This window comes from Cryptomeria japonica, chromosome 9 (assembly GCF_030272615.1).
Source record: "Cryptomeria japonica chromosome 9, Sugi_1.0, whole genome shotgun sequence".
In the NCBI taxonomy this organism is placed as follows: Eukaryota; Viridiplantae; Streptophyta; class Pinopsida; order Cupressales; family Cupressaceae; genus Cryptomeria; species Cryptomeria japonica.
This window is the reverse complement of record NC_081413.1, coordinates 85,512,073-85,533,599: the sequence shown is the minus strand read 5'-3', so window position 1 is coordinate 85,533,599 and position 21,527 is coordinate 85,512,073. Positions and strand designations below refer to the sequence as shown.

Genomic DNA, 21,527 nt, shown 5'->3' with positions numbered 1-21,527 from the left:
GGGACCCCCACTTTTTGCGTGGTAGCATAGTTGTTTTAGCTTAGTCGTTTAGTTTGGCAATAATTTTGGTTTCTTTAATCTTTTGCTTGTGAGAAGATGTAGCGCCTTGATTGTCAGAAGGTGGTCAAGTGAGGGAGTCATGTTTCATGTTTGGAATCCATGGTGGAGCATTAGGATTGAGTTTGAGTCGAGATAGTGGAGAAGTGCAACATATTATTGTCAAGCCAGGAAAGTTGTCAAATGTGTCAATGTTGCAAGATTGTCAAGAAATGAATTCAGTGAAGTCTTGATCATTTGAAAGGTTTAGATGGAGCAATTGGTCGAGGAATGTAAACTATTTCTAAAGGTGGACTTCAAGAAAAAGAAAAGTGTTGATGAAACTAAAAATTCCATGAAGTGGACCAATCCATGACTTGCTAGAATCTAGGCCTCACCAAAATCCATGACCAACAAGAATCCACAACTTGTTAGAATCTAGGCCTCACCAAAATCCATGACCAACAAGAATCCATGACTTGATAGACTTGGTGGTGAGGAGAGATGAAAGTTGCAATATCAAGTTCGACCTTGGAAGATTTCCAAACTTACAAGCAAAATGCCTTCAATGATAAGGCAAGCAAGAGCTGAAGCAATCAATTTACTTCATGAATCAAGGGGACAAAATCAAGCTATTTATCCTTGGATTGGAGGAATCCATGACTTCCCTACGAGATACAAAATTTATCCTTGCCTTGGAGAATTCCACGTCTTCTTGGTGAAGGGCACACGTTTTCCATGAGCTGAAAGAATCCATACCCAAAGGAAATATATGAAGTTGTGAAATCCACTAGATTGTGGATGGATATGAATGGTAGGTTGATTGGGGAGGATAAGGAAATTTGCAAGGTTGGCCCTATTTGTGTTTGTACCTAACACTCAGACCTAAACCCTAAGGGACAGACCTAAAATCAGACCTAATTCGTACTTTAGGCAGACCTAAATTCGCTGATAAGCAGAGCAGAGGTAATTAATCCAAGTCTGAATTGGATGAGGTGAGGATTGGGGGGTTTCAAGCCTTTATTTATACCCTTTCCAATGGTAAACAAAAGAAATAAATCATTGTCCATCTGTCTTGACAAAATGGAAAAGCAATAAAACAATATTCAAATAAACACTGCCGACTTGTATTTGTTCATAATCGTATGAAATGAGTGCTTTGAACTTGTCTTTTGACCTTCTAAAACTTGCTTAAGGTGAGGAAATCCCTAGGTCAGCCTTTAAGGGAGAAGATTCAATTTATTTTAAAAGACAAAATAAAATATCCTAAGCTAGCCGACCTGAATTTGCACTCAAGTAATTCATTTTCAAACACATTGTGCAAGTTGTCCTGAATGAATTCAAGGGGTTAAGAGGCCTATAAGATAGAGATCAAATTGTCATTTCAAACATCATTTCACTCTAAATATTAGGCGAATTTCATCAGCAAAGCAGAGAGACCATCAGGGACAGCAGTCATTGAGGCGAATTCTGTTTGAATTTTCCAGTAAATTCCATTAGCATGTATGGCAAATGAAGGCGAATTTCTGCCATGTTGGGGCAAATTTATAAATTAGACACAGTGCAGACCTGTGAAGAAGGCTGATTTGGAAGTGACTTTAAGGGCATTTTTATCATTTTCATGAGCAGAAATGATGTGAACCTGAGCAGACCAGATTTCATTCTTTAAAGTTAGAACTAAAGCTAGCATAGCGAAGTGCATTTTCAAGATTTGCATTTTCTGTTTCTTCAATGTTGTTTCCAAACTGAGAGGGGTTTTAAAATTTTCTTTGTCTTTCAGGCTGCACACGGATCATTCATACTTCATCAGCATCCAAGATGCAACATGGAGGAGACTACCAAGAAGATCAAGGTCAAAGTCCAAGCTATGCAATGAATGGAAAGACAATGAAGAACTCATTGGCATGAAGGAAGAGATTGACACCTTGATGGGTGAATCAAGGTGTGGAACATCACAATTTTAGCATTCCACCTCCAATATGAAAACCTTAAAGGGAGATTAAGTCATGCAAAGCGACCAAGGGAGATTCATTGATGCAACGGAGGACTCACAACATCAAAGGTAGATCAATGAAGAGGAGGAAATTTCACAATTATCTTGACTTTCCTTCGGAAATCCAAGATTCAAAGCCAGTATCTCGGTACACCATGGAGATATTCCTATATCGATACAATGATCAAGGTCAAGTACATTAGGCATAGACGTCACAAGGTCCACATCAAGTATTAACATCATGAAGGAGGATAGGTGATAGTGATCAAATCAGATAAGATGGTGCAATTCGGGAATATCTCTTGCCATCATCACATTCATAAAGGAGCAATTCGAAATGTCGAGTATCGGGAGAAATTGCTCAAACACAAGCACTTGTGATGATCTACATGATGGGCAAGCTAAGGTGGCGCCTAATAATCATCAACCCAATCACATCATTCCAAGTCAAAGCATCTGGATTCAATGTATTTGACTTATCCAACGAGGATAACTACCACATGTGGAGGCACAAAGTTCGATTTACCTAATCTCATTCCTTGTTGGTGCACATTCAAGGAAGGACATGTGTCAAGTATTAAATGTAATGCAATGTTTGTTGTAACTAAACACTAATTAGGGTTTTATCTTGTAATCTTGGCCTTTGATTTGGATATGATCCTGGCCATTCATTTGTAAAGAGAAGTCTATATAAGGCTTGCTCTCCTAATTTGTGAGGGTTAATAGATATTAGAAGGCAGTTAGAAATAGAGTAGAGTAGGAGAAAAGGAGATTATTGCCAAGACTTGGTTGCAAGAAATATGTTATTTTCATTGAAGATATGGTGAATCTCATGTGTTGATTCAACATGTTACATGGTCTCTACTTCTCATTTGTTTTAATGTTGATTAGATGGATGGAATTTATTGTGGATGAGTCATTGTGAAACTCTAAAGTTCATACCATTTACAATTTTTTGAATTTAAGTTGTAGTGTATGGTTGGCCTAAACTCTTAAAACAATTTTAACTGCGGTTACTACTTACTCATTGATATGCACACCTTTGATGGTATTGATGATTGTTGGTGGTGATTGGAACATTACTCGCTTTCCTTAGAAGATTGCACTAGCTTTGCCTGGTTGTTCCTTGCATGGCGAAAAAAACCAGGTTGAGTTTCACTAAGACATTCATAGTTTCTTACATTCTAAGAATAAATTAGTCTCTCTAAACCCTTCCTCCCTTTTATCCCTTTTTCATTTGAGTCATTTTAGGAGAAAGCATCACAAGATTGCTATATCAAATGATCAAGTTCCAATCACATTGAAGGAGTTCTAATTGAAGCTCAAGTATAAACGTAAGTCCCCCTACGATTCCAGCAAAATCACATCAACACACTGAGTCTATCCACTTATAAAGTCAAGACTTGGCTATCGGAACCGTGGAGTTGTCTCTTGTTTGATCACATAGTTTAGCATTTGAGAGTTCTTTGTTCAAGAGAGGATAGAATACTTAATATTTTATTCTTGACTAGCAAGGAGCCATCTTGACTCAGAATCTGCAACTGCAACAAGTGCTTGCCCTTTTTGTGTTTTTGAAGACATCGGACCCACTGACATAGTTGAAAGCAATTTGATGTTATTCTTTTGTAAAAGATGCTTCAACTCATCAATTTGTTTTGATTTATATTTGTGTTCATCATGCCCTACTTTCTTGCAATATTGGAGAGTGGTTGGTTGGGAGGGAAGAAGAGGATGGTGTCATGTTGACGTCAGTAAAGGAATAATTTAAGATGTTGCCATACTATTCTATAATGTTGCAATATTCTTAAATCTGCCGTCAATTTCCTGCAAATTTGCTTTCTTGCTACAAAACCACCTTTGAATTCTTTGGAATTCCTCACTTTAGGCGGGAAGCTGTTTTTTGTAAGAAATTGTGATTTTCTAGTGACGAGCAAGGGAAACATGGTGTCATTGAGATGGTAGTTGTTGTTGGTGGCTGCTATATGATGCCATTGGCTGTTTGTATAGTGTTGTGACAGTTTTTGCCTTTTTTTATTTTGTGAAAAATCTATTTTGCATGTTGTATAGTACAGTTTGTCATATGACTGAGAAGCAATTTTTTTTTGTCTCATATTCCCATTGCATTGAAGCTAGACATATTTTATGCTGAGATCACATTTGATCCATCAAGCGCCAAAATTCACCTTCAATAAAAATCAGGTAGCCTTGCACAATTTGATATAATAACTCTCCTTTAAAGGTTTGATTGAAACCTTTATTTTTGAAAGGACAAGAATCAGCTAAAGACATCAACATTGCTTTGATATCATGTAGGATTTAAAGAAAATCCAAATACAAGCTTAGATGATGACTATAGAAGATTACAAAATCTAATGCAAACATATAGATGGTGCAGAATGCAAATATCAGCTAAAATCCAACATTGTGAATATGGAGAAATTAATATGAAATTGATTATTCAGTGAAAGGAAAGACCTACAATATATAGTCTCAAGTTTTTAAATCTGATGAGGATGAGGAAGAGGAAAAACATAAAGAAGGAAGGGATTGCTTTAACTATGTCTTCATATCTGATTGGTAAGTAAAAATGTAGAATCCTGTAAAAGAAGGAAATAACATGTTCTCATTTATTCTATCCTAAAGTAATAACATAATTTATTTGAGTAAACTTAAATAATAAGGTGCAATTGAATAATCACACTAATTTTAAGGTGCTTCACAACTTGATTCACCAGGAAATAACTCCAAATTGATTGGCAGTTGCTAATATCAGTAATATGCTCCCTAGAGAAGGATTAGAAGATCATCTCACATAGCCAGGCGATGCTTAACTACAGAGAGGCCGAGGGTGCTCATGAAAAGGAGGGTTAACTTTTCAACTTTGAGATGATATGCTGCCCCCCTATGCTGCATTGGATGTGTTCATGCTCAGCACTCTGAATAGCAAATGTATTTGTTCTTATCATGTTGTAAATGCACTCAGACCAATAATACACAAAACAACAGCTGAAATTAACTAAATAAATTTACAAAATACATGTAGCTATGTTGGAACGATGATCCATGCAACTTTGTGTAATTATCATTTAGTCCAATCATTCATATTATCAATATAAATTTATTAAACAATGAAAGTTGTAGAATTCACAGTGACCAACACAAGTAATTAATTTGCATCAAAAAACTTAAGGCTTTATCCCAGGTAAATGCAGTTTGGGAAAAAATCCAACCAAAACCTGTACTTTATTCACTAGTAGGAATATAGAGTAGAGGCTCTTTTAAAGTTGAAAAATAAATTGAATGAATGATTCAATAAATCGGATAATCTATTCAACAATATACAAGTGTATATAAAGAGATTACAAGGATGACGTTCTAAATTAAGAACATGTCGTTGAAAGTGAACTACTAAAATGGTAAACGCTACATAAAGCTTAAAAGCTAATTAACTAAAAAGAAAAAGCTAAATGCTAAATAAAGCTTAAAAGCTAATTAACTAAAAAGCTAAATGACCATTAAACAAGGAACTAAATATAGGTGACTAAAATATAATTAAATATTCTAATAGAGTGTGGATGTTATCTAAATATCCTGTCAACAATGGAAAGTTCTGCATTCAATCTTCTCATCTGCGTCCACTACTGATGATATGCACCAGGTAACAATTACTAAGGTGTATTTTGAACTCCCAACATTCTTATTTTAATGTCTAGTCTTGCGCTAAGATTCTCTGGTTCTTGAATTTGTTGTGAGACCTTGAAGTCTTGGGAAATATGCCACAAAAGACAAAAAATATCGCTAGGTCTGTGACTATTTTTTACGATTTGGACAATCAAAGGAATGAAATTGTTTACTAATTTTTGGTTTGTAGGCAGACTAGGAGGTTATTTTCTCCAGTCTAAATTTCAGACTAGTAAGCATCATATGACTATGTTATGGTTGAAACTTTTTTTTTTTGTCAAATTCAGGTAAAAAATTATGAAGTTTTCTCTAAAGTTTGGTTTGTAGAAGGATAAATAAGATTGTTAGGAATCTTAATATCAAGTTTCAGACCAATCCAAAATCATATGGTACGCTAAGACAGCCTGTTTAATCTGTATGGATTGGTATCATTCGTTGCTTATATTTATCATTAGTGAGTCAAGGATGTAAGTCTTCTCATATCTTTTTGAAACTTTAGAGTGGTTGTTTAACATGTCTGAATTCTATGTGTTAGATTTCATGGATACATAGTGTCTGTAGTAGATGGTAACTAACCACTAGTTGCCAACTAGTCATTATATGGCAGTTTGCTACCAATTCTTTCAAACCCCTGCTTAAACCTGTGTGGAATTATATGTCAAACTCATCAGATATTATATATGACACTGATAATTCATTGTTATTCTATTTCTGATCATTTTACTTGAATGCATATATAAAGAACTTATTAGTTTGTGGGACAGTCTGGAGCATCAGTTTATGTATCAGCAGGAGTCAAGAAACTAATGAATTTATACTAATTATCAATTCACAGGAACATAAGGAATACTGACATAGCGATGTCTTTACTTAAAAAATTAATACATTGAAAACACAACATCAAGGAAACCATCATAAGTCTTTCACAATTGAAGTCACCTTAGAGTTGAAGTTTGAGGTATTATTGTCATAATATTTGAACTCTAGGCTTATATTTTCCACGAGGACCGATATTTTGGAAGGGTATTAAGAAGGTCGAGAAACTTATTCAGCCATGTTTATTGGAAAATACCTTAATGCTTATTTACCCAATATGTGTGAGTCAGTTATAGCTATGAAATCCTAAAAATAAATCTTGTCTGTCATATGTTGATTGGAAATCAAAGTTAGCTGATAGACATGGGTTTGGTTAAAGGGGGTTATTTGATGAGTGAATGCATTTTGGATATGTAATTTGCATCTTTAACCTTGTTTGACAAAGTTTCCCATTTGTTTTGTGACTAATTTTTGCAGAGCGTAGAGCTAACTAATGAAGCTGTTGAATTCTTGAGAGGAATATTTTTGTTGTTCGACATTGACGGTGTACACTTTTGGAATCTCTACCTCTTCAATACAATTAAGTTTTTAGATTTTTTAAGAGCAAGCTGATTTTTCTTGCATCATCTTTTTTGTAATTTAACTCTTGTATTCAAAAATTGCAGTTTCAGCAGCATCCTTTTCTGTTTCAACTTTCATGTTAACCCTTAATATTATTATTTAAAGCTATTATTAGAGCATCTTTGATTTAATTTATTGTCTATATAAGCTTTGGTCAGGGCTTCATAACAATCATGGTTATACTATGAGAGATGAAATCTTTACTAAGGGTATTAAAAGGAATGATATGTCTTCATATTTCTTAATATGTTCTTGAATGTGGCTTTAGGATGGTGCATTGCGACCGGTAGAGCTTGAAGATCTTTTCTCAACAGCTCCAGCAAGGTAATATGATTTGAATGTTTATTTTGGGAGTCACATGGTATTCCATATTTATATCCTTTGAATGTTTAAACAGTTAAATTGACAGTAGCAGGAAACTGCAAATCTGAGTTACCAATATTGTGGTTACCATATTCTTCGTTTGTCAAAATTGGTTGCATATCTTGTTATAGCTGTCATCCTTTTTTTGGATACCTAGTTAAATTTGAATCTATGTTCCCAACAAGGACCCACTTTAAAAACACAAGCTCAGATTTTACTCTTTAATGATCATAAAGTGAAATTTTTGTAGTTATGTTTATTTATTGGTTACTGGAAATGAGACAATAACACATTCTATATGACAAAATATGTTATGTGATAATTCCTGGTGTTCATTATTAAGGCTTATAGGCATCAGAAGGTCACAAGTTACTAACCTGCACCCAAATATCTGACATGATACAAGATGGATATAGATATAGATAGTTGATACCTCTTTAGTGGATATTTTTCCCCATTGTTTATAATCTTAAATCTTGTAATATAAATATGCACAAAATCAGGGTACAAATTCCAAGTTTAAACAACTATATGCACCATCTCAAAGTTCCAATCCAGTTTCACGGTCTTTTTGTTTAACAATTAAGTATAATCCTAAGTTTGTAAACCATTACTCTATTTATTTTAAGCTAGAAGCTTACAACAATGAGTGTAGGATAACATTTTAAGGTTCTATAATTGAGTACATACACAACGACAATAGTTCAGTGTTATAATTTAACTTACAAAGTAATTATAGTTTTTTAACTTTTAATAATGCCCTACTGTGATCAAATAGCAACATAATTTCCATTACAAAAATTTGCAAGTACAAGATGCCCAAGGCAAATTACAAGATACTAAAATCAGCTGTGAAGGCATTTTATGTAGAAAAAAATCTCATCTAACAATTTCATTCTTTGCTTCAACTCTACTTGTGGCTCAATGTTTGCCTCCTGGAATTAACTGGAGCTGCAAAAATTTGAGATGTGGGTTGGGTATTGTTGGTGTACGTTTTATCATATACCGAACATTAGAATAAAGTACCCAAAGATAATTTATCCTTTCTTGAACAAAATCACCGCGTATGCTAAGATTGCTAGAAGATCATGTACGTTTTATCATATACCGAACATTAGAATAAAGTACCCAAAGATAATTTATCCTCTCTTGAACAAAATCACCGCGTATGCTAAGATTGCTAGAAGATCATATAGCGATTCCAAGGTTTCTTTTGTTAGGTCTTGGCGTGTGGATAAGCTCAATGGGCGTTGTGATATGCTGGTAATACACAAAGGGAATTACATTTGGCTCGTTCAATTCACAATGAAGGTTTAGACAATGAAGCTCTGTCATTCGGGGCTTGGAGCATGGAAAAAAACTGAAAAGGAGACAAGGGTTTAGAAGTTCTAATCTATTCCTAGGAATTCAAGAGATGGTATTGACCAGGTAATCTCAATGAGCACACTTTGCTTTGCCTGACTTAGGACAACTACACAAAGCGGATACAATCTTCAAGGGATGTGCTTATGATTGGAAGTTAATCATACACAAAGGAAAGCTCAAACTAACTTTACACAATGAACAAAAATCATTTGTGCATCAAAAGTATGAGCGATGATACAGATACACCATAAATCAATACTTATCAAATCTTGCATTCATCTAACATGCATGAAATAAAATCTAATCTATTGTGTTGAGGAAATTGAAAACCTTGCCAATCATTCAAATAAAAGAGATTACAAGGCCTAAAAAGCACACAAGCAATGTATTATCCTAAATGACCTTCTCGCCACAATGTTTCAAAAAACCTCACACTCTCCAAATGAGAGGAGGCGACCTTATATAGGAGTCCAAAAATTTTGAATGGCCAAGATCAAACAACAATCAAGAGCCCAAATTAAAAGATCAAAGCCCTAATTAGGGTTTGTTACAACTAACTACCCCTCGACCAATGAGAAAATTACATTTGGGGACACTTGTCCTTCTTGCTAAATATGAACCAACAATGAAAATAGAAGGTTGTTGCATTGTGAAGTAAGTCCTCTAGAAGCTTTTGTGGATAAGTCAGGTTCATTGAACCTGGACATGTCGACTTGGAACAATCTGATTGGTTGGAAGATGACAAGGCACCACCTCAGCGTGTTGGATATCTTCCTTGAATTCTCCAATTTGTGTCAAGAAATCCTTCAAGAAGTTGTCCTGATTGCTTCCATAGGTCTGGAATTATCGATGAAATCCTCCCAAGAAGTCTGAAATTCTTTCTATATTTTCACCAAGTTTGAGAACTTTTCTTTCTTGATGCCTTGAGATTCTTTCAAGTGCCTCGAATTTGGAGAAGAATCCCTTTGTGAAGAATTTCTCATACTTAGCCAAATTTTGGCCATCTCTATGCGTGGACGAACCTTGCTCGTGGACTTGTCTTCAATTCTGAATCTGGCTTGAAACTCCATTTGTGTTTTCTGCGATGATCCCGCCTTAGCTCTCATATATATATACACACATATAAAGTTAGAATCCTTACTTTGAGTGTGAATTTCGAAGGTTTGATGGCATAATGAGCTATGATTTTCCAATTCTTCATAACTTTTAGCCTTTGACAGGCTGCAAACACTTAGAAATTTTAGAAACCCTTGAAAACTCAATCTGATTTGAAGGTCTGGGAGTGAAATCTGTCTCTGATTAATCTGAAAATGAACTACTTAGTCCCAAAATCTGTGAAATAAATGTTGAAATCAGATTCGAATCCTGGAAAATATATGAAAATCAGACTAAGTCCCTGAAAAATCCATCCAAGATTTGAAAATCAGATTGTAAACTCAATAAATCTGCCTTGAGTACCCCTGTCATCTACCCGTCATCTTCAGAATTTAGGCAAGAAATGAGTAGAATGAATGCTTGGTGTGAAAATCTCCACTTGTAAATGGCTTAGAAAAATCCTTTAACTGTTCCTGAAGCTCTGAAATAATCTTCACTTCAAGTGTCTTGCTCTCCAAACTCGAATTGTTGAAATGAAAGAAATGAATGAAGTATTTGTATAGAGTTTGAATTCTTAATTTAGAAACATAGAAGGTCCTCTTGAATTTGTTTCTATTTAGTCTTTAGTCCTTCAATGTGCAAGAGAAAGTTTCTAAATTAAATCTTAGTTGAAATGAATTATAAATCTCAGTCTGAATGGAAGTTTCTATTTTGGTTTTCAGTCTGCATATCGAATTTGATCTTCCATATTATTCTTTCAAAAAAGTTTCCAAATCTGCACATAGTTCGAACTTGATCAAGAGATTGTACTGATATCACACAGGAACATTCCTTCTTTCTAAATTTAGCATGTTTCTCGTGAGGGCAGACTTGACTGACTTTGTTTCCCTTTGCAAAATGTTGCTGGGCGGACTTTACTTGAAGTCATGCATTTAGACTTTATTTTTAAGGCGGAATTTAAGAGATGTGTGCACCTTAACCTTAACCAAATTTCTCTCTCCTCAAAGCGGTTTTCCTTTGTTCTTTCCTTTCTAACATGCCATTCTTCTTCATTTGAGCGGACTTCACTTCCAATGTGCACTTTGTTGAATTTTCTTACAATACTAGGAACACAAGAAGATGACCATGCACAGTAACCATAGGGTGTGCTCAATTAACCACAGGCAATGATTCACATTATTGTCGCCCTCCCAACAATAGACGATTCTGTAGATGATAGTTTGATCTGCAAGTATGTTATATGTACTTCGATCTGCTACAATATGTTCCGCACTGCTCACACATTCCAGATTGCAGTCTATATAATTCGATCTGTTCACATTTATGATTGGGAACGATATCCACGATGCTGAAGATAATATCAATATACTTATGTGTCTTGCTGTAGTGAAGACCCGATCTGTATATGTCTTCTGATCTGTCTATGTGTCGCTTCGATCTAATATTTGTGAGAGGAAAGGCGCACTATTTGTATCCATTCGTGGGATACATCAAATGACACGTCTTCCTGACAATGTCGGCTGTGATCCTTCATCGTGATCTTTCCAAGAGGTGGCGGGTTTATGAAATAATTGTTTTGTATTAACCACTTAATGCAATTTGTTAACCAATAACAAATAGTTAGGAACAAATTCGTATAACATAAATACGAATCCTTTTAATAGGCAAGATAACTTATAAATCGTTATATATAAATGTGTAAGGCCAAAGGCCATTCACACATTTGTAATTTGCTATGTCGGCCTGAAGGATCCGACCGTAGCTATTATTTCAACATTCCCTCTTAGCTAGGGAGGAATCCTTCTTGAAAACTGAGTCACATTTCCTCATCGTGACAACCATACTCATGTGAGTAAAGGAAGCTAATCACCTCATCATTTTGTTTTACCACAATGGCTACACCCATATGTGGAAGGGAAAGATATCACCTCTTTGTGATATCAACCATCATGGCTTCTCCATGGATGGTGTAAGAATAGATATCACCTCACTGTGATATCAACCATCATGGTTTATCCATAGATATCACCTCACGTGATATCCACCATTATGGCTTAAATAAAGATACTCCTCACGTAATATCCACCATTATGGCTTATCCATAGATATTACTACATGGCATGCCCACAGATTTCACGTCACATGAAATCCACCATGAATATCTCTTTATGTAATATCCACCATTATGGCTTGTCCACGGATATCACGTCTCATGATATCCACCATTATGGCATATCCAAGGATATTCCTTAATGGCATGTCCACGGATATTACGTCACATAATATCCACCATGAATATCTCTTTATGTAACATCCACCATCATGGCTTATCCACGGATATCGCGTCTCATGATATCCACCATTATGGTATATCCATAGATATTACTTCTAGAGATATAAACCACTATGACATATCCATAGATATCAAGTCCCATGATATCCATCATAATGGTATGATGATTGATCAATCAATATTGTAAGATCGTCACCTTACGATAATGATCAGATGTACAAGTGTTCACTATTGTGAGATCGTCACCTCACAATAATGTTCACAGGGGCTCATCAAGCACTGAACCAATGTTGTCATGGAGTCACACGCGACACTAATCATGAACCATATTAGATTAATAAGATTGCATAATAAGAGTTTACACTTTAAACATCTTAGAGATTAAATTAGTACTATTTAAAACAAATCAATGTTGCTGAGACTCAATCTTAGCTAGGGCTAAATTTTCTACCATACCAAGATTACCTCGAAGGTACACAAACTTTCTTTTGGAGAGAGGCTTGGTGAGAATGTATGTCCGTTGTTTGTTCATCAGTACCAATGTATCTTAACTGAATAGCATTCCTTCCACCACTTCTTTAACATAGTGATACTTGATCTCCACATGCTTCGTTCTGTCATGGAACATAGGATTGACAAAAGGCTTTCACACAACTTTGGTTATCACAACGAATAACTGTAGGCTCCAATGATTGTACAAACAATCATGCAAGGAGCTTCTGAAGCCACACTGCTTCTCGAGCTGCCACACATGCTACAACCCAACGAATCTATCTTGGTTCACACATGAACTGATTGAGAGTACTCACTGCAAAGCAGTTATATGGTCTGGTGTTGACCAAATAAATCAATGATCTAATCAACTGACAATACATAGAGGAATCTATTAGATTTGAATTAGAAGCTGACTCACTCAACTTCTCCATAATTATATCCATCAGCGTAGACATGGACTTACAATCAATCATGCCAAATCTCTTCAAGATGTCTATAGTGTACTTCCCTGGACTCAAGAAGATCTCATGTGGTCTTCTGCCAAAATTTTAGTCCAGGAAGTAGTACACGAGGCCAAGATCCTTCATCTCAAATTCAGAGGCTAACTCCCTCTTGCACTGAATGATGAGCTTCTCCGCCATAGTCAGAAATAATTCATCAACATAAAGGACCAAAATCAATGCCTCACCATCAACAACCTTTATGTGAAGGTTGGAGTCTGCATCACTCTTGGTGAATCCTAAGTTCACCAAGTATCCATCTATCCAAGAATATCACGACCTAGGTGACATCATAAAACCTTCCAGCCTACACACATGGGACTCCATCCATGAATCATAGAGTCCTCCGACTGCTGATCACTAGAGAAACCATCTTGACATGGTCCACTCCCTCTTAACAAATATGACCAAGATCTTTGAAAGTCAATTGAAGAAGAACCTCTAGCTGCTCCCTCTATCACAGAAGCATACCCTTAGAAGTTTGCTCCCTCTTACTAGGAGAGCCCTCTTGTCTCGACTTTGCTTTGTAATCCTCGATGCTGCCATTACCTATACAAATGCCTCAGCAACATTCCTAATGTATCGTTCTTCTTTTTCTGTAAAACCCATCCTCGAGGGCCAAAGAAAAGAATAAGAGCAACTTTTATAGTACATATAGGAATACTGATAAGAGGCTGACTATGACAAGCAAATAAAAGTAATACTAAAGAGATAATAACCGAGAAAAAATACTTATCTCATTATCCAAGCTCCATCTGGCTTTGGATAAACTTGCAACCCTTGCAAATAGTATAACAGCAGTCAAGGCTTAACTACTAAGGTCTTCAAGTGTCCCTTGCAATCACACATGCACTGCACATACACTTGTAATAATCTGCTGTTAAACATAGCTCAAAAATTGATAATGATAAATTAGATGTCTTAAATTGTATGTAATCATAGCTAAGGGCTACAAAACTCAAACTTACACATGGGCAGTTCTAGTCTCATGAACAGGAAGGCAACCATTACTCCAATACATACAATAGACAAATAACATTCAAGGAAGGGAGTCATATAGGCAACCACTTAACATGCACAAGTAGAATGCATTCAAGGAAGGGAGTCATAGGATTTTGAGAAGAATAAAACTGTTAGAAATCCTAATGCTGTACAACTACGTTTACATAATAATAGGATAATAGCTATATGGTCTCAAATGAATCTGAAATCTGAAGCACTTCAAAGTGATTTCTTACTTGAGTCCCTTTTTCCTTTTTTGTTGTTTGAAACTAAATATTCTATTGAAACTCTTACTTGAACAAAAGAAGCCTGCAAGTCTATAAGGCATACCACCATTATCCATCATTCCTCCTTCAAACACTCTTTGCAAAAACATAACCACCCTGAATTTCGTGAATGAAATAACTTTCTCATTCACATCAAGTTCAACGAGGGTGGAGAATGAATGTAGAGCTGGTTGAGTATTATCTTCATCGATGACAGTACAAAACAAAACAAAAATTTCCAATCACATTATTGGTTCAAACTAAGGTTTGATCAAATGCAGACAAATGAGGTGGCAAGAGTAGGAGAAATGGAAGTTTGGGTTCTAGAAGTTTTGGTGTTGCTTATAGTTTCCAAAAGTGACTATCTTGCGATTTCTTATAGTACAATATCTCAAATAAAAAATATGCATAAATCAAGACACATTATTACTTCCCAACCACGTAGGGTCTATCCAAGTTCACTTTCAATTCAATTGTCTTTTCTTTTGTCTGCCAAGGCGATTGTTAATATAACAAATATTATATCCACCACTACGCTCCTACTATATAAAAGGAAATGATAATTGATGTTATAATGCCATAATAAGATTAATAAAACAATCTTTCCCAGTTTATGCTTAAAATCAAGATGTACTAGAAACACTTAGATGATGTCATTGGATATATAGACATGTACATGCACACACACACACAATCACACAATATTGTTTGGGGAGCATTGTTATGGCCTTAGGCCTTGCAAAAGCCATAATAGTGCTTGTTGAGACAACAATGTCAACATGCAATCATGCACTTTGTTTTCTCCTAGACTGAGGTCCAGTGGGCCTTAAAAAAATCCAATCATATATGATTAGAATCTTCATAATTATGAAGATAATTAATACTGATTTGTGTTCTCATGTTGTTATTGTGTACATAAAACCAAAACACAACGGATACATTTAAAACAACAAAATCTAGAGAATAACTAAGTAAATTAAAAAGAAATTGGAGTAAAGAAAAGCAATTATAAAATAATTCTTTAAGTAAATAAAATGTAATGAAATAACTTCAGAAAATAAAATAAACAACTCTTGTATTCGAATAATATCTTATTTATTAATGGGCAATATTGTATGATATTGGAAATATTAAGAGTTTCTAATTTAGTTTTTATTATCGTTTGTTTCTTAATAGAAACATCGATCTCTTTGTAACTGTATAAATGATCTTTCGATCATTCATTTAAGCAATTCAGTTTTTACTAATTACCTGTGTAATATGGTATCGAGCTTAGGCATAATTTTTTTTTTGAAAAGACTTTTATAATTCTAATTTTAGTGAAATTTTTTCGAATCAATTTTTTAGTCATTGTTTCAAAAATCCGTTTAGGGTTTTCTTGTAATCGTGATTTTTTGCGATCTGTTTGTAATTTTCCTTCGGTGTTGGCTTGTGGGTGGATGTCAGAATCTTTTTCCGTTGCTGTGTTTGTGGTCGCATTGGTTTTAAAATCGTGATGGTAGTGTTGTTTTTTTATGATCGCGATTTTTTTTCCACGACCTCTGCATTCTTGTTCGCATGATCTGTACACGACGACAAGGCGTGTTCGGGCGTCATTTTTAACTTCCCGCGCGATTTGTGTGTTCTTTTGTTACCTCAAATTTGTGCGGGCTGTTTATATTTATCCGACGTGAATCTTGCAAACTCTTTGCCCGCGTTTTCCTTCTGCAACTACTTGTTAGGTTGTCGGGTTTTTTGTGTTTGATTTTTGCACAAGTCTCTGCATTTCCGGTTGGGTTTTCTTTTTTTCGTGTCCGTGATCGCGATTTTTTTTATTTGCATATTGTGCTCTATGCGTTTTTCCAGTAATTTGTAAGCGGCTAGGGTTTTTTGGAAATTTAGTCTCAGAAAAACTTTTTTTTTTGTTTTTCAAATCTTTTTTGGGTTTTTGATAGATTTTCTACCTCAGTTTTGTTCTTTTATGCATTCCGTTTACGCGATTTCATGTGTTGAACAACTCTTGCCTCAATATTTGTGTCCTAATTCGGTCAATCATCTTTGACCTAAGTTTTTTCGTGATGACATCTCTGATGAATATTTTGCTCGAGTGGCTCAATGGTAGTAATTGTAATACTTGGAAGCAATGGATGCTCACAATTTTTGAGTATCATGTTATCGATCAGTTGGTCCTTGGAAAGGTCTCTCGTCCCACTATAGCCGGTCCTGATCAGACAAAGTTTGATGAACAAAATTGTGAAGCTGTCATGCTCATGAAGCTCTTAGTGACCGATGATCAACTTCCTCAGATACCTTCAGGCAAAACAACTGTCGAGATATGGGAGCATCTCAAGATGTTGCATAAGATGTCAAATAAGAGCAATGCCTTCTTTTTGAAAAATATGCTCTTCTCTATTGTCATGAATGAGAGAAAATCCCTTCAGGAGCATCTCAATCAGATCAAGGACATCCGTGACCAGTTAGAAGGCAATTGGGCGGAATATGGAGGAAGAGGACATGGTCGTCATAACCTTGAAAATTTTGCCAAAGTCATACAAGCATTTTGTCGAAACACTCAACATCACTCAACTGGTGTTGATCTGAAGTTCATTGATCTCTACACCAAACTTTTGCAGTAGGATCGGTGGAAGCAACAGTACAAGCTCATCCTCTACAAAACAAGCATTCACAGACAAATCCTTTGATAAGGATAAAGGCAAATCTCAGTTTTCTCAGTCTTCTCAACAAAAGAACTCTGCTCTGTCATCAAAAGGCTAGAAGAAGAAAAGTTTTCAGTGCAATTACTGCCATAAGTTTGGTCATATGGAACTTGAGTGCCGTAAATGCTTGGCTGCACAGGCTATAAGCAAAGTGGTTCATAGCCTAAAGCAAATGAAGCGGAGCACATTGAGCAGAGCAAGTCTTCCTTTTACGCCTTCATGGCTAAAAGACCTACAAACCATGTCAAATCTCTTGCCTGGTATATCGATTCAGGTGCCTCTCACCACTACACTCATCGGCAGGATTGGTTCACTAATTTTCAGCCTTATTCAGATTTAGTTATTTTTGGAGGGGAAGAGTACACCATTGTCGGAAAGGTCAATGTGTAGATTCAGTTTGGAGGGAAGAAATTGATTTTCCTCAATGTGTACTATGTTCCAGGAATGGAACTCAACCTTCTCTTAGTCAGTCAAATTCAAAGATATTCTCCTTGGCTCGACGTGACCTTTAGTTCGCATTAGAGCAATATCATTGATCAAGAGACTCAGTCTACAATTGCCGTGGGTCTTGAGGGTCATTGTCTATTTAGACTAGTTAATTCTGATGATCCTTAGGAGCTTGCCATGGCACCCAAGCGCTCCTCTGTTAGTACACTCTAGCATCAGCGTTATGGGCACTTAAATGTGCACTATCTTTCTCAGCTTGTTCGGGAAGATCTTGTCATCGGATTGCCAGAGATTCAAACCCAAACCTCAGAGTTTGCATAGCATGTTAGGTTGGGAAGTAGCATTGGACTCCGTTTTCGGATGGCGACTCTTGGAGAGCTTATAAGGTACTACAATTTGTCCATGATGATATCTGTGGACCTATGGCTACTCCTTCTGCTACTAGGTCTGGATATTTTTTACTTTTTGTTGATGATTTCAATTAAAAAATGTGGGTGTATTTCTTTCATCAGAAATCAGAGGTGTTTGTTGTGTTTCAAAAGTTCAAAGCATTAGTAGAAAAAGAGTTTGGTCGACCTATTGTTACTCTTCGGTCTAATAATGGGGGAGAATTCAGTTCTTCTGCCTTCTCTCATTTTTGTGAACAACATGGCATAAAGCGTCAACTCACTACACCTTACACCCCTGAATAAAACGGTGTCATTGAGCAGAGAAACCACACGATTACCTAAATGGCTCGGTCTATGCTTGAACACAAGAGTGTTCCGAAGAAGTTTTGGGCTGAAGCAATTAATATTGTAGTCTATCTTCTGTATCTGTCTCCTATTGTGGTTGTAAAGAAGAAGACTCCAGAAGAGGCCTAGTTAGGCCGTAAGCCCAGAATCAATCATCTCAAAGTTTTTGGCTCCACAACTTCTGTTTGGATCCTTGATGCTAAGTGCACCAAGTTGGATGTCAAGAGCCAAAAACTCATGCTCATCGGCTACCGTGACACTCACAAGGCCTACCGACTGGTTGAAATCGAGACAAAGCATCACATCTTTAGTTGTGATGTGGTTTTTGATGAGGAATGAGGACCATTTCAGCTCTCTCCTCCAGTTGTGTTATTTGAGGATCAACCTTTGAAGGCTTTAGACTTGGGTGTCCGTCTTCCATTAGGTCCATTTGATGGGAGGGCTCCAGCTGTTCCAGTTGTTGTACCTACACCAGTTCCTTCTCCTACAAGATCACCTAGACATGTAGTTGCACCACCTGATTTAACTTAGGATTCATCTAATCTTTTGTTTGATGACCTTGATCCTATTGCACCTCCTGCATCTGATGTTGGCACTTCTACTCTCTTGCCTAAATGGTGGGCTAAGACAATTGTTGATCTTCATGATGATGAGCTCATCGAGGGTAGAATTGCTTGGAAGAAGAGTAAAACTCTGGATTATGTCAATTTTGCTCTCATGGCCAACATTCACAGTGTGTATGAGCCTGAAACATACACAGAGGCGAAAGAGATACCTGAGTGGGAACAAGCTATGGCAACTGAGCACCACAGCTTGCTGAAAACTAACACTTGGGTTCTATCAAATCTTCGTCCAGGGAAGAAACCCATTGGATGCAAGTGGGTCTATAAGGTTAACTACAAGGCTAATGGTACTTTGGATAAGTACAAGGCTTGTCTCGTTGCCAAAGGCTTCTCTTAGTGTGAAGGGGTTGATTATGAGACCTTTGCCCCGACAACAAAGATGAGCACCATCAGATTAGTCCTAGCCATAGCAGCTCAATGTGGTTAGAAGGTCCATTAGATGGACGTCAAGAGTGCCTTCCTGAATGGTGAGTTACAGGAAGAGGTTTACATGACGCAACCTCTTGGATTCAAGGTTGTCGGAAAAGAACGCCATGTACTAAAATTGGATTCAAGGTTGCCGGAAGAGATTTTTAGAGGAGTCCTTTTGACTCAAATCTGTATGTCGAGACTAGTGCCAGTGATATCATCATTTTGGTTATTTATTTTGATGATCTGATCATCACTGGCAATTCGACATCTTTGATTCAGGGAATCAAGCAAAATTTATGTCAGTCTTTTAACATGACCGACCTTGGGCTTCTGCACTACTGCCTAGGTGTTGAGGTTTGGCAACAGTCTCATTGCATCTTCATCTCTTAGTCCAAATATGTTAGGGCTCTACTAGACAAGTTTTGAATGCAGGATTGCAAACTTGCATCTACACCTATGGAGAAAGGCTTGAAGTTGTCGACACATGACCGACTTGGGGCTTCTGCACTACTGCCTAGGTGTTGAGGTTTGGCAACAGTCTCATGGCATCTTCATCTCTTAGTCCAAATATGTTAGGGCTCTACTAGACAAGTTTTGAATGCAGGATTGCAAACCTGCTTCTACACCTATGGAGAAAGGCTTGAAGTTGTCGCCCAAATCCGGTTGTCCAGTTGAGAATGAATCCGAGTTTAGGCAACTAGTGGGCAGTTTAATATATCTCACTTCCACTAGACCTGATTTGAGCTATGCAATGAGTTACATATCCCGCTTCATGACAGCTCCTACATCCGATCATTGGGCTACAACGAGGCGGATATTGCGCTATGTCAACGGCACTTCAGACTTTGGTATCCTTTATGGACGAACCAAAGATCCCAAACTCACCGGTTTCATAGATTTGGATTGGGCAAAAGTCCACATCCGGGTATGTCTTCAGTTTGGGCACATGTGCTATTACTTGGACCAGTAAGAAGCAGTAGGCTGCAGCTCTTTTGTGGAACAGTCAAAGCAGCTTGTAAGGTAGTTTGGCTTCGACGGATGCTTTTAGACATCCAATTGTCTCTAGCAGGTCCTACACCCCTCTTTTGTGACAATCAAGGGGTGCTCAAACTCGCCAAAAATCTGGTCTTCCATGAGCAAACCAAGCATGTTGAGCTTCATTGTCACTTCATCTGCAAGTTGGTTGAGTATGGATCCGTGGATTTGCAGTATGTTCGTATTGAGGACCAAACTGCAAATATCCTCACCAAGTCCTACATCCGGATAAGTTTGTTAAGTTCAGGGGGCAACTTGGTGTAGTAGACAGATTGACCATTAAGGGAGGGTATTAGAATAATATCTTAGTTATTAATTATTAATGGTCAATATTGTATGGCACTGTAAATTTAGGAGTTTGTAATTTTGTTTCTGTTATCGTTTGTTTCTTAATAGAAACATTGATCTCTTGTAATTCTATATATGATCTTTCGATCATTCATTTAATCAATTCAGTTTTTGCCAATTACCTGTGTAATATTTTGTAATTAAATAGCTCATACGCAAATAAAAATTGCTTTTTAATAAAAAATAAGGTAACCAATTTATATAAAATAATATAACTCTTAAATATCTTTAAAGTAAAATAGAATAATTTGTAATTTAAAAATATTACAAAATAACTCTTAAGTAAATAAAAAATAAAGTAAATTAGTTCTCAATCAAATAAAAATAGGTTTTCCAATTAAAATAAAGGTAAGACTCAAATTATTTTATTATTAAATAAAGTATTTCAGAAGTAGAAAAAAAACTCATGTCACTCCGTGTTCCTTAGATAGATGTATTTAAGATATACATACTAGACTATATGTGTAGTATATAAGATCTAATTTGAAATCTACATGTCATCATATCACTAAGAACCATCACATACATTTAAAGTCATCAAATGCATGAAGAAATATCTAATGAGAATAATAGTTCTAGTTATGCAAGCATAGATTCATGGATGGTCAAAATGCCATCCACAAACATAGTTCAATCCAGAAAAAAGTCGTGATTCTGGGGTTAAATTACAACAGAACACAGAGCAGTCAACTACAGTAGAAGATTAG

General features: G+C 36.3%; 1 protein-coding gene across 4 annotated transcripts in view; it reads left to right on the top strand.

The window, feature by feature from the left end:
• LOC131030211 (mitochondrial Rho GTPase 1) overlaps positions 1–21,527 on the top strand; it is a 79,576-nt gene that overhangs the window by 26,954 nt on the left and 31,095 nt on the right. For 3 of the 4 annotated variants that reach the window (XM_057960926.2, XM_057960924.2, XM_059210916.1), the window contains exons 8-9: positions 7,004–7,072; positions 7,416–7,471. In XM_057960926.2, coding sequence (XP_057816909.2) covers positions 7,004–7,072; positions 7,416–7,471 — 125 coding nt within the window. The remainder of the gene's footprint in view (positions 1–7,003; positions 7,073–7,415; positions 7,472–21,527) is intronic. The other variant, XM_057960925.2, reaches the window with a different exon arrangement.